The following is a 14,604-nucleotide window of genomic DNA, read 5'->3' as shown; positions in this document are numbered from 1 at the left end:
GAAACAGAATCTGCCTCACCTTATAAAATTGTAGTTAAATTTTTATTTAATTATTCCTTTCTCATCATTCATGCTATTTTCAAGACAGAATTATATAAATAAAACCTTCCTCATAGATTGTTGTAGCTGACAATCATCTTCCTGAAAGAAAAATAAAGTAGTTGGCATGAAGGACATTTCATAATTTTACATGCAGACTGCAAAGGGAGGATTTTTTTTTTTCCAATTTTGTTGAGAAAGACAATCAAATTCCCATTTGATTTAGCATTATAAGAAATTAAATAAGATGAATTATAGTAATTTAAAATAAATTTTATGTCTTGGCTTACATGTTGCTTTTCTTTTAACTAGCCAAAAAACGATAGATACACGTTAAAATAATAGCATTTGTAATTGGATATAACAATTACAAATTTTAATATATAGCATAATTTACAATTCTTAGTAACCATCAAGGAAATTTAGATATAATTTCTACCTCAGGATTGTGAAATAGGATAATTGCAGCAAGGATATAAAATTCCATTAAAGTTTATGGAATTAATATAAAACATAGATGAATTGAATAACTTTAAAGTTAACTATAGTACAGTTATATTATCTTCGTTTGAATTTAACTTGTCTATTTGAAGTGACCATCAAATAACAAATACAAATTCGTTCATATTCTCAACTTGACCTAAAAATTGCTATTGTTCAATTCGAGTTTGTTTACCGCTCCACTTCAAAATCAACACTAACAGTAAAAGCCTTGCTTAAGATATTGCATAAAATCATTCAGGCATAATAACCTTTTAATTTTCTTCTTATTTTTTTCAATTTTATTTCAGATAAAAAGATACTGAAGTTTCTAAAGAGTGCAATTTTTTTTTGTAAGCCTATTTCCAAAATTATATACTTTCGAACAAGGTTATTGAACTTGCCAGCGGTTAACAGTTTGTAAGAGAATTTTGAGGTAAGAAGACACGCGAGAAGTTGATTTTCGTGATTTAATAGATAAGCATTACATCTTTAACTAACCTTGCAGATTACCAATCTTACAACAACTGTGAAGTTTTAATTTTTATCCACTTCATGCTGCTACTCACGCGCTTCTCTTTCCATCTCGATACTTTTCTGTGACTCCTTTTTCTACCGTTAAACTCGGCCTTAATTACCTCTCTCCTTCCTGACTTCTGAACTTTTTAATATATGACCGCACTTAACGTGATTTTCAACCTTTAAACTACATCCACATTCTTTCGTTCCGAAGATAATTTTAAAAATTCGAAATTTTCCTCCTAACTTAATGTATATTAATACCTATATCAGGTTGGAAAACTTTTTTTTTCTTTTTTCGTTCTAAATAGGCACGAAATTCCTCCGACATACTCACAGGAACAGAACTATAACCGGGTCAGATAATTATCCACTAAATATACGACATTGTAATCACATTACACATATTTCACTATATCCTGGTCTTGATTTTTAAAGAAACATACGGTGGTTAATGAGCCGTGCATCACTAGTTTATTTGGACAATTCTCTTAATTCCATGTTTGTATAAAGTAATTGAGCTTCCTCCTCGTTCGAACACCGTATTAAACTTTAATTACATTTCCTACACGCTGTTTTCCTGTAAGCAACAACACTAACATTAATTAATTAATTACCTTAATCTTCTTTTTATTCATCTATCTATTATACACACAAAAAAATATTTAATCACAATAAAACTACACGCTGCGAGAGGTATTTGATAGGTGAAAAAACACCGGAAATTTACGACTTAATCCCTCGCAAACATATTTAAAACGTAACTAACACTCTAACCCGCGAATATTAATGCAGATAGGGAAATAAACGGTTCCTTCGAAGGGGTAGAAAACTGTAGTTTCTAACACCTCAGTATCGATTGCGCATAAAACAAAAGCAGTCCACGTCAAGGCCGACCTGTTTCGCTTATCCCCGTACATAGCATGGAAACGTCACAATATTAACGTGCCGTATACGAGTTTCTATTGTAATCTTCGAACGCCGGTGCGTAGTTTATTCGTACGACTAATGCCAGGTAAGTTATTTTACCGCTTTATACATCTACGACTTAATTAGTGTGAATCTAAGGTTAGCGTGGCGTGCCGTCTTGATACCAGGAAACTGGTATGTAGGACAAGTTGCTGTCTAGGAAAAAAATCAAGTAAAATAAAAAAAAAGAAAAAAACAGGTCAGCGAACGACTGCAATGACCGGTCGACAAATGCTGTACAACGTATAGTGTTAGATTAACGGGTGTTTATACAATCTGGAAGTTTTGCTAAGTTGTGTATTTGGTATCTGTACAACATGAAGTACTGCTCTGTTAATTATTATAAAGAAAATCGGATTTCTATCGCCGTTTAACCCGTACAGTACACTACAAAAGTAAGTTTGTTTGTTTTTTTTTTTTGATACATCTTTATTAGAGCTTCTATGAAAAATATATAAAGTTATCAGAATTTCTTTTGTGGCGTTTCCATGAAAAACAGTACAGATGTTGACGCGTTTTTAGCACGGACAAACCGACGTTCGCTGTATTTGAAAATATTCTACGTGTTGGTGACGTAACGACATTATTGGCGTGAAAAACTCATTTATTCGTCGTGCCCCTAGGAATAATCGCAGACGAGTTTTGAAATTAGTGATATTTTTGGCTGCTTTTCAATGATAAAACTCTTATCTGTACCACAGAGAGATGGTACAGATAGGAATACGCGTAACAGCGAATTCCGTTCGTCAGCTGAAATGAATATAATGAATATTCAAATAGCTAGTTAGCAAAGGCCCGGACTATTATTAGATTGTATTAATAACCGTTAATTTGTACAAATATAATGGTAATTAAGCGGGTATGTGTCACTTAACGTCGTTGGTTGTGGGGAAACTTAACTGAGTTGTGCGAATTTAATTAAAATGATGCATTAAAAAAAATATATGTATATATATATTATTCGATTGTTCTTTAGAGGTCAAGTCAAGCATAATAACTTGAACTTTTTTTTTCTTTAATATTTTTAAGTTCTTCATCCAAACACGGTAGAATGAGCATCTCGCGGACAGTTAAATACTGAATTTTATTATAGGAAAATTCTTCATTTGGCATTGTATTCGTTTTAGTATTTTTTTTGAAAATTACGGGAAATTCCCTCGGGGAATATTTCTTTAAAATATATATTCCCATTAAGACTATATATATAATTTAAGGTAAAAGTATTTTACCTTCGTGTTTTATACAATTATTATTATTTTCTAGCAATAAAAGAAGGAAAATTAGCTTTAATTAACCGTTAATTAACGAGTAACCATTAATGTATTTTTATCCAGTTGGACTGGTGTGTACATAATGGAATATTTTAGTTGAAAATGCAAATAAACAAACGCCTTTTTAAAGTATCATTTATGTTTTACCATGCATTACGAACACGAAAAATTGACGTGATCCTTTACGGTGCTTGCTTTCACAGATTTTTAAATCACACCCACTCCAGTCGCATGTTATTCTATGGGCAAAAAGGGCAATTGCCTGCGGTTCCAAGCCAATCTTTTATAAGAAAAATATCTCAACTCAACACTGTGGGGCCTCCTAATTCAAATTTGTCTGGGTCCTATGAGGCTATAATGCACCACTGACCCACTCTCATATCTCTGTGAATTTAATATATTACAACACAATAATTTCATTAGACCTATCAGTTGCATTCTTCATGAGATATATTTTTGCTTAGAGTCTATAAGAAATTATAAATTAATTAAAAAAATGAAAAAGTTTTTACTGAAACATACATTTATATTGCATCACTTTCTATATACCGTATTTTATTATCTGTTTAAATATTTATATTATTTCCTCCTTCAGCTTTTCTACATAATAATTGAAAGAAAAAAAAAAAAATACAATCATGAATTCCTTTTAAACTTCTCCACCATGAAAACAATTGTCTCCTATTATGCAATATATGTTGTAAGAAATTTGAAAACAAAAATTGCAAAAATAGAATTACATATTATAAATTTCTCTACAGTTTTTCAATTTCTAAATCTTGCTTTAAATAATAATAAAAAAAAACTTTTCAGAACATGACTATTTAATGTCAACGTATCAAAAGAATAAAGCCAAATAATTATTTGAGCATCCTGTTGAATATCCTGTCTGTCCTAAGCTAGACTTTTTGTAACCATAGGATCGTGCAATTATCAAACTGGTAACAAAAGTCTACGGCGAAATGTTTTGAAACTTGTAATTTTCCCACGTGCAAATCTTGCATAAATTTAATATTAAAAATCATATTCGTAAGTAAAATTATACCTTGTTTAATACTGCTTAACTATTTTCAATGGTCTTACATTAATAATTTAACATTAACTGTCTAACGCTATTGTAATTGAAATCATTACAATTGTTAATCTTAACTAGTGAAAGAGTAGTAATAATAAATTATCCAAATACTTTATTGTTAAGTGATGACAAAGCTAAATCTATAACATATTGCTGCTAGTTAATTAAATTTTTAATATTATCTTTAATCTTCATTTAAAAATCTGAAACTTTAACTAATGTACCATAAATTATTTATCAGTAAAGTAAATGTTTCTTACATGCCACATTACAATCAATATCTTGGCATTATGAAAGCTGACATATAAAAAAATGAAGTCTTTACATTCTAAACAGTACATTAAATCTTTATTTACGTTATTTAATTAACCAGAAGAGAAGAAATGCGAACCTTCGACTAGAAAATTAAAAAATTCTCCGAAATCAGATAACATTAAACTGGGCCACAGTCCGATGGGGTCCCAATTAAAGTTTATTGTGGAAGTTTAATTGTCTTGCAATATTTTTTAATATCCTGATGAATAAGTAGAGATTATGTACAGGTTCGGATTTCATTTCCTTACAATTCTTTCTCAATGATTAATTATTAAAAATCGATTGATTTAGACAGAGTCGATTCTAATTTTCTTGTAATTAATATTTAAAAGTTTCGTAATTGTTTTTTAATAATTTAAAATGAATTATCATCATTACACTGCATATCTATCAATTGTAACAATAATTACAGCTTACATTTTACTTTTTTAGATCAAAACAATTTCTATTTAGAAAATACAACTCACGTATTCCAACAAATAAATTTATTTGATGCTCTTATGAACAGAATAGCATGTTAAACGAGAGGGCTCGAGTTTCTTTAAATAAATTCAATTGCCGATTTAAAAATAAATTATTGAAATTTTAAACTTCACGGTGGGAAATAAATAATCCATATACAAATTCTCAAGTACAGCTGTTACTGAATTTGTGTCAGACTGTTGCTTATTAATGAAGTTAGTTGTCCTTGACTGCCCAAAGGTGTGGCTATCATAAGAAATATATATATTTAATTGTTTTCTAGGTCACTTATTTTATCAGGTTCTACCCTTAGTTTCCAGAAAACTTTTTAAATATACATCATATAATTTGAACTTAAATTTTTAATGCTAATCTGTTAAGTTTAAACTGATTTATATTTTATTAAAAGTTTAAAATATGTTGTATATTATTTCTAATTTAAAATACTTAAAATTAAATTTAGTAGAATACATATATAGAAAATCTTAAAATATATATATATATATATATATAATGATCAGGGATGTTGAGAGGGGGAAGCTGAGGATTTTTCCCTGGCTCGTAGTGGTTTCTACCTCTACAAAATTAATATTAGGAAAAATAACAGAAAATAAAATCCTTAAGACTGTTTTTTTTTATTAATAAAGAAACATTATATGTATTTCATTTGCTCAAAAAAGAAAAAAAAGAGGACCACTCTATTCTCAGGCACCATACAATTGTTTGATTAATGAGTACTGTTATATTTCGTAGCAGGATCATCAAGAGGGAATCTAGGGATTTCTCTCCGAGCCTGGAGAAAACTTAAAGGAGTAGGAACTACTAAGGGCCTCTAAACTAGTTATTTTTACTAACATAAACAAAATCTTTAAGATGGTTTGTTTCTTTTAATAAAAAGCAGATTTTACTAACATTTTATGTATTTCATTTGTTCAAAAAAATGACATAAGCTCTTGACAATTCCATTTCTTAGCAAATACTTAAACAATACTCTAAGTTTATTAAGGTTCGTCTAACTTACTTTAAAACAATACATGTATAACACACACTAGTGCACGGTGGTTTTGTTCCGACATCCGGATCGTAATTTGAGATTATTGCAAGTCAAAAATACTTACACTATATATATATATATATATATATTAACCACCCACTTTTATTATTCATCATAATACAATATATATATATAATTGATACTTATCAAATGGTTCTCTTGAATTCATTCTTTGTTCTTTAAAATGGAGAGTATTATTTGAAACTGTAACAATAAAGCTTACGGAAGTTGGCCGTAAATCGAGAAACACTTATATAAACGTAAGCTAATTGCCACGTTATCAGTTAGCTCAAATTCAGTTAAAATTTTTCATTTCTGTCTCATTCAAAACTAAAAATCAATATTCAGTTATGCTAAATTGTAAATTTTAATTACATATTACTACAGAAGCTAAGGAATTCTCTATAAATAGGAAATTTTAATTATATTTTTTAAAGATGTTTTATTGTATGACAATATGGGCATCCGCAGTATTATTTTTAGTTAAATAAATCTGAATTTTTTCTTTTAAGTAAATACGATGTAACTCTATTTATTAAATATTTAAAAACTCTTATCGTTTCAGATTATATTACATAAACTGCAAGACAATTTTTGCAGGACAACAAGATGTTTAAAAATGTATTAATTTTAGCAAAATTGCATATCGCATTAACAATTATTTGTACATATTTATGCCATGGTAAGTTAGTTTTAAATTTATTTAAAAACAAAATTTAATTGAACTTTTCTATATTTGTATTAAAGTAAATATTTATGTATATTCTGTACATTAGGTGCTGCGATTTTAAATGATACTCCTTTAGATACCATTGTGGTTAATGAAGGAGAAGAGGCATTATTAGATTGTGTAGTAAGAAATATCGGTAATTATACAGTAAGTTTCATTTTATAAGTTTTTTTAAATGCCGAGTTTCTTGTTATATAAAAGTATTCAATTATTAAATGTTAAATAAGTGAAGGCTATAGGAAAAAGGCAGAATATTTAAAGCAAAGTTGTTTAATTTTATACTCAAAAATAAAATACTACTACAAATAGTGGTTGAATTATAAAGTTTTGAAAATATAAACATCATAAAAATATTATAAATCTTGATCAATGTGTTACCCATTGTACCACACTTTACTGTGCATTCATATTTTTTTTGTTTGTATCAAAACCTTTATGATGAAAACAGTTTCTGTCCAAATAAATATGAAATTTTTATGCTGTATACTTGCCACATCTTGACATTTTGTTTATAGCAATAAACTTTACACATCTTTATAAAATCAAACACATCATCAATAGACATTTCTTCTTAAATTTTTAAACATTTTGTGGAAAAATTATTTTTTGCAATATTTGTAATTACAAACTTAATGTGTACTTATGCATAAGATGACCAGACTTCTTGGATGCAAAAGTGGGACACCAGATTAATACCAGTACAGTATACACTAAATTATTTGTAACCAACAATGAGTTAGTGTACATTGTACTGGTACAATTTACACTAAAAATCAAATTTGTCACTTAATATGATACTTTTATAAAACCACAAGTGTAACAAAATTAATTGCATTTGTAAGGATTATAATCGACCGATTCCTCGGCCGTTCTTATTCGAGGTTAAATAATTTATATCGTATTTTTAATGTTTTGAATATCGAAATAAGTAGTATGTGTAATTAATATGACCCGTAGGTGTATTTATTGGCCATATGTTTACACTAAGAAATAAATCACCTTATGACACGACTGGTAAACTAATTTTTCGTTCGACCTCGACTTGTGTGCAAGTTAGTCTACTCGAAAGCAGACAATGGACCAGAAGTGTGTGGGCCAACGGCAAGTATTTCGTAGACGAGTGGCTTTTTTGTAACGTGGTAGATTCCGTCGTCGGCATGTCAAAAACTTTCTCGCAGGACTAATCACCAGGACTTGCATAATGTGAATGTAAATTATAGATGGCAATGAGGTCTGTAAGCATGCAAGTTTATTTTCGACCTTAAAAACTATTTTCAGTATGAAATTTTAGTCTTCTATTTCAATACCCCACTACTCTTGGTTTATCTAATTTTTCTTAATCTAGATTAGGTCCAATCCCTTTTGATACAATTGAACAGGATTTGACTGTATAAAAAGTCAAATTTGTTATTTTATAGAACTATCATATTAAGTGACAAAGCAATTAATTTTGTTAAAACAACTAGTTTAACAAAATTAATTGCATTCGTAAGGATTACAATAACAATTTTGTTGCATCATACAATGTTAGTAAATCATACTCTAAACCAAGGGCATCACCAAGGGGAGCAGGAGGGAGCAGCTGCCTTCCCCTAGAAATTCAAAAAAATTATTTAAATGCTAAGTTTTAATTAAAATAATCTTCTTAGGCTTCTTGTAAATTAAAAAAAAAATGTTTTAATTAAGATATTTCTTTTCCGGTACATAGTAAATGATTAAAACTTTATGAATCGTTTTTATTTTACCTACATACAATTCATATCCTCTATCAATTTACATCATCTTGCCCCCTCTGGCCCATTGGCTGGCATCATCCTTGCTCTAAACTAATAGATTAAAAAATGAAGCAGTTTCATATTTGTCTCCACAGTTTAGATGTATCATTTAACTCAATTATTAAGGTTATGTATAAATTAAGAATATTACATTATATAGTGTAATATACAGAATATACTCTGAATAATCCAACGGCAAGTATTTCGTACAAATTAATTAATGTCTAGAATGTTCAAATTATCAAAAAAAAAATTTTCCAAATATAATGACTTCATGTTACATATAGAATAATGTCATTATTTAACAAAAACTGCTTCTATGTGATAAGCAACATCTCTGTAGTATTTTTTCTCAATCAAAGCAAGCTCTCTCGAGATTCCAGTTCAAATTATTAGAAATTCAGACTAGTAAAGTGTATTATATATAATTTTAATTCATCAAAATTTATTATTGAATTTTAAACAAATACACATTATCATCATTATTTTACTAATGCAACAATTATAGTGTTGTTGCAGATGTTGATTGAATATTTCAATTTGTTTAAAGTATTATATACTAATTTCTACGTTCGATATATTAACAGTAAGTGCCGTCTTCTGCAAAGCCAAATAAATTTTGCTTTTATTATTAAAGTGAGATCATTTTTTAAATATCTTGTGAGGTAATAACAGGATATTTATTCATTTTGTCTTATTCTGCCATATAATTACTGTACATATTTGTTCAATGACACATTTATTTAATCCTGTAAAGGAGAGATGAAAAAATGCTTGTTTATTGCTTAACATCTTAAAAGTTCATGACAAATTTTAATGGATTTATCATGAACTTTTCATATATTACACAACCTTACAATTTTTCAGTTACAGGTGTACATTCGTTCATCACAGCTTCAAATAGTTATATAATTGGTAGCTAGAGACTGCATTAATGCATTGCTTTGTAAAGAACTTATTTTTTGGTAATTAATGCGCGTATATAAAAAATTAACGTCAAAAACATCACCTAAAAGTACCATATTTACTCGAATATAAGACGATCTCGCATATAGGACGAGGTGTGACTTTAAAGATCAAAATAAAGAAAATTAGATATTTATTAATACAATTCTAATTTTATTTCGTTTAATCACAAATAAAATATCAAATGCATGTAAATGCACACATTGTTCTGCAAAAATTACTGGCATTTTAAACTTCAAGGAAAAATCTTGTAAAATCGACAACATAATTTGTTCCTGTAAAGCTGGACAATTGGGAGCCTTTTTTTCGCCAATTCTTAACAGTCGAATTCACTCTTTGTCGATTACTTCAAATTGTGATTTCCAAATAATCATCTGTTTTCACATGGGAATGAATTAAAATTGGGTTCCCATGTAATTTTGGAATTCAATTCGAAAGCTTTGCTTTTCCTAGTGCTATTCATCTTTACTCCTGACAATACACAAGAACGATTCAAATGATCCAGATAAAATACTTTTGTTTTTAAACACCAGAAGGTGAGAATCTGATAAAAAAATGCAAATACACAGTTTACAAAAATTATACAAAAACGAAAAGAATCCTTTGCTCGCGCGTATAGGACAACCTGGGTTTTCAAAGCAGTGAAAAATGGATAAAAACCTCGTCTAATATGCGAGTAAATATGGTATATCAGTAATCACAATGCTTACTTATTGCTTACAAATAAAGTGCTAGTTAAAAATATATAATTTAATATTTTAAAATATTAAAGAATAAATTATGTACTTCAATAGCAAAGATTGTATTAATGGAGTTTGACTGTACTGAAGTCAAAGGGGCTTAAAAATTGGCGCTATATATTCATGAAATTTGTATTAGCTAAACTCGTTAAACTCATCCATCCTCCCTCATTTGCAGGACTGCATATCTACTTATCAATTTATGCAAAATATTAATGCAAACAGGTTTAACTATAGCAGTAAATAAAAGACTCAAAACAGATCAACTATATTAGACTGTAAACTTTGAGGATAGTGAGTACATATAGAATTTTTCCTATATTGAGAAAAATGAAAAAAATTGGTGATTATACTGAATAAATGTAATTCAGTTATTTTCCTTAAATAATGTCCTTCCAAATTTCCTTATAAAATTTACAAATATGAGCTATAGTGTGTGCAGGATAATATACAGTAAGCCAAATTAATTAGTGGTCTTGTGATCAGTCAAACAACCAGAAATTATAGGGTATTTTTATATTTATTAACGAGGTTGAGGCCGAAGTTTTAAACGTGAAAACGTGTATGTCGGACGTTCGGTGCCACTTTCCTATAAGCCTAGAAGTTTGACAATGGCATTGGAAAGTCAGTGGAATCATGCTTGATATTCTAAACACCATTGTCAAACTTCTACACTCACAGGAAAGCGCCGCCAAATGTCCGACGTACACATTTTCGTGTTTAAAACTTCGGCCTCAACCTCGCTATTAATCAACAAATGAATCATAATAATGTTAATTGGTACTTCCAATTTTGTAATTTATCTTCATTGTCAAATTGAATTATAGCACAATAGTATCGTTGGGAACCAAGTCCAAACTATCAATATTTTAGTGATAATAATTCCTAAATAACTTGCTATTTTATCTTAAAAAGAAATCAGAATAACTGTATTAAGTATACATATTATCTTAGTGTATATAACACATCTTTCCAAACAAAATATAGTATTTAAGTTGTTTGTAATTTTTCAATATAGATGATGATAGAAATTTTAATTTGGACTTTTCACCTTAGAACTGAATCCTCCATTCATACCAAATCATACATTTATTAAATTTTAGGTATTATGGAGATATACTCAGAAGGATACAAATTCATCACAACTTTTAACTGCTGGATTAGTGAAAATAGTAACAGATAATAGGTTTTCCCTTCACCATAAAAGTGGTAAATATCATTTACAAAAAAAGTATGCTTGAAATGTATAAAACAATTTAATTTTTTTAAATGTGTATTTTCAGACGACGATACCTGGATATTAAGTATTAATCCGGTTAGAAAAAATGACACCGGTCGTTACATTTGCGAAGTAAATACCTCTCCAAAGCTACAAATAAACAGAATTCTTGTTGGTAATGTATATTCTTAGAAAAATAAAATATTTTGTAAATTGATTTTCAATTTAGTTAATTTTCATTTTTTTATTCTAGTTTCAACTGAAACCAAATCAAATACTCAAATGCTAACAAAGCATAATTTTACAGGTAGGTTTCTTTTTCTCTTTAATCTTTCATCATTGTATGTAGTTGTAACTAAATGATCCAAATCAGTTACAGATTAATCAAAGTTATCAATAATGCCATTAGGTTTTATCTCATTAAATAACTTGTATATACAGTAGATTGCTTCCTTCAATCAGATCTGTATATTACAACCGTGGGCATTTGTAGAAAATTTTTCAGGGTGGCGAAGCTTGGAGACAAATAAATAATTACAGTAAGACCCCGCTTAATGCTGATTCGATATAACGCGGTGTGCTCAAAGCCTTAAAAAAAAGCTCAAAATTTATGCCAATTTAAATTATCATGGGATTTCTTTGATTCGTATATAATACAATTATTTACGAACACAAACCAATCAGCAATAGGTGGCAAAAAGGTGTACTTTCTTTAAATCTATGTTTGTTTGGTGCAATATTGGCTTTGCTTGGCAAGAATTAACTGATAAATGCACAAACGAAGTGTGGAAGAAGTTATGGCTGAAGGTATCCAAGAATTCTCAACGAGAAGAGCCTATTGCTGTATCGTTAGTGACCATAGTCAACCTAATTGATACAGCAGGACTAGGAGATGTAGACGAGCAGGATATTGAGGAGTTACAGCAGGTTTCTGGTGAGATCCCTACCAATGACGACCTTCAAGAACTGGCAGAACAAGGAATTCGTGTACAACTGGAAAACAGAGATTCTGAAAACAAAGAACTAAAGAATTTCTCTACAGATTTCCTTAGTAAAAGTTTGGTAACGATAACTGATATCGTTGATCAAATTGTAGCGAATGATCCAGATTTTGAAAGGAGTGCAAAAGCAAAATGAGGCATTTTGGATGTGATCTTTTGCTACTGACATTTACTTTTGCTTAAGGAAAGAAAAAAGCAACAAATGAAAAATGAAACTTCACGACTTTATTGCAAAAAGTCAGGACCTCCATCACAAAAAATGAACTTTACATTTCTGTTTCCATATGTTTATATGTTATTTAACATATATTATTATACAAGTTAATAAACAAATTTTACTTTAAGTTATTTTTATATTTTTGGTTGCTTATTCCCCTATCCATATTTACTCTGTTAAAATGACCTCGTTTAATGCTGTTTTGTTTAGCGCTTTGTCGTCTAGGAACGCATCCTCCGCGTTAAGCGGGTCTTACCGTACATCAATAGATTTTATTGTAATTAAGTTCTTTGGGTTTTTTCACAAGTAGAGTTTTTGTACAGATGCAATACTGTATTCTTTAGACAGATGAGGTGTCCCATGGTTGTGTGTATATCTCAGTCACTTTTACAATTATAATTTGTGGAATTTTTTACTCGATCTCTGGGGACAAGTGCCCTTTTTTATTTTTGCAATTCAAACAATCATTGTTCAACAAAATTGCAGTTGATCATATTCAGGTTGATTTTTAAATTGGATCTGCTGACAGATTAACTTTGTTCCATTTAAAATGGATAATTAGATAAAGTTAGTTGCATATATGAAAACAATTATAGTATGAGTAATACATTAACATTATTCACTTAATTCAATTTCAGATTGTTGTATACGCAGCAGAGTTCCAGCGAGTTGTTTAGAATTTTGTAGTTTAAATTCAATATTAGGTGGTAATCACCCCAATCCGTGGCAATGTATGGATCATCTGCCAGCTATCACGAGATGCTTGACAGGTAATTATTGTTTATTGTTGTTAAAGTAAATTTAGAAACAACTATATTTTAGTTAATTATCTTTAGATGGTCGCAATCATTTGCCGTGTTGCGTGAGACAAAATATACCCGAAGAATGTCGGCCGGTTTGTATCGGAAGCTACGGCTTATCTACCGTCCTTCAACATTATACGTGTATGGAGCATACTTTGCCCACATTGGCTTGCATTGCAGAGGGAATTGGTAATATTAAGGAAAATTAGTTAATTATAACCTTTTTATATATCTTTTAAAACAAAAATATCTTGCACTGTTTAATTTAAGAACTTCTCCCTGGACCACCAAAAGAATTAACTATCTTACCATTATCATCTAGTCAATTGAAAGTATTCTGGAAGCTTCCTCATCAAAATATTAATATAAGTTACTTTAAAATGAATGTAACACAATTATACATGTTAAATAATGAAGGCTATTTTATGGTAGGTATTTATATTTTAATTATTATGTTTCATATTTCTATGAATTTAGGAATTTTTATTTCTTGCAGCAAGATGACATATTTATAGATAATAACAGTACTGCATTATCCACCATGAAACAATTTACATTTAAAGTAAGTAAAATATTTTCATTTCTAAATTTAGCTTGCATTTCTAAGATTATGCTAAAATTTTAATAGATACCAAGCAGAGAAACATCCTACACGGTGAATAATTTATTACCTCTTACTATGTATGAAGTTCAAATGGTTTCCGTTAACGAGCATGGAACTAGTTTACCGACATATGCTTCCAGGGCTATTACTTTCAGTAATAACGATACAAATAAAATAATACCGCAAACTACAGTTCCTCATCTGCCAGACGTTATTGGTTGTTGCGAACAGAGAGGTGTCCCTCTGGGACGTTGTCTTCGTACTCTGTGCGATCCAACCCGAGCCGAACAAACAAGGTAGAATTTGTAATTCAATTGCACTTTAACGAAATTTACATTGAGATTAATTTATTTATTTTCTAATAG

At 29.5% G+C, this 14,604-nt stretch overlaps 1 protein-coding gene across 1 annotated transcript in view; it reads left to right on the top strand.

The window, feature by feature from the left end:
- Positions 1-2,061: 2,061 nt before the first annotated feature.
- LOC136984946 (Ig-like and fibronectin type-III domain-containing protein 1) overlaps positions 2,062-14,604 on the top strand; it is a 22,012-nt gene continuing 9,469 nt past the window's right edge. Inside the window, exons 1-11 of the mRNA XM_067282091.1 lie at positions 2,062-2,402; positions 6,750-6,866; positions 6,961-7,061; positions 11,499-11,604; positions 11,679-11,789; positions 11,868-11,921; positions 13,471-13,602; positions 13,669-13,824; positions 13,906-14,063; positions 14,132-14,197; positions 14,264-14,535. Coding sequence (XP_067138192.1) covers positions 6,794-6,866; positions 6,961-7,061; positions 11,499-11,604; positions 11,679-11,789; positions 11,868-11,921; positions 13,471-13,602; positions 13,669-13,824; positions 13,906-14,063; positions 14,132-14,197; positions 14,264-14,535 — 1,229 coding nt within the window. The 5' untranslated portion in view covers positions 2,062-2,402; positions 6,750-6,793. The remainder of the gene's footprint in view (positions 2,403-6,749; positions 6,867-6,960; positions 7,062-11,498; positions 11,605-11,678; positions 11,790-11,867; positions 11,922-13,470; positions 13,603-13,668; positions 13,825-13,905; positions 14,064-14,131; positions 14,198-14,263; positions 14,536-14,604) is intronic.

The sequence above is a fragment of the Centruroides vittatus genome, unplaced genomic scaffold (genome assembly GCF_030686945.1).
Source record: "Centruroides vittatus isolate TY-2023 unplaced genomic scaffold, ASM3068694v2 contig_941, whole genome shotgun sequence".
Classification (NCBI taxonomy): Eukaryota; Metazoa; Arthropoda; class Arachnida; order Scorpiones; family Buthidae; genus Centruroides; species Centruroides vittatus.
The sequence above is the reverse complement of the archived record's forward strand: the minus strand, read 5'-3'. Positions and strand labels throughout refer to the sequence as shown.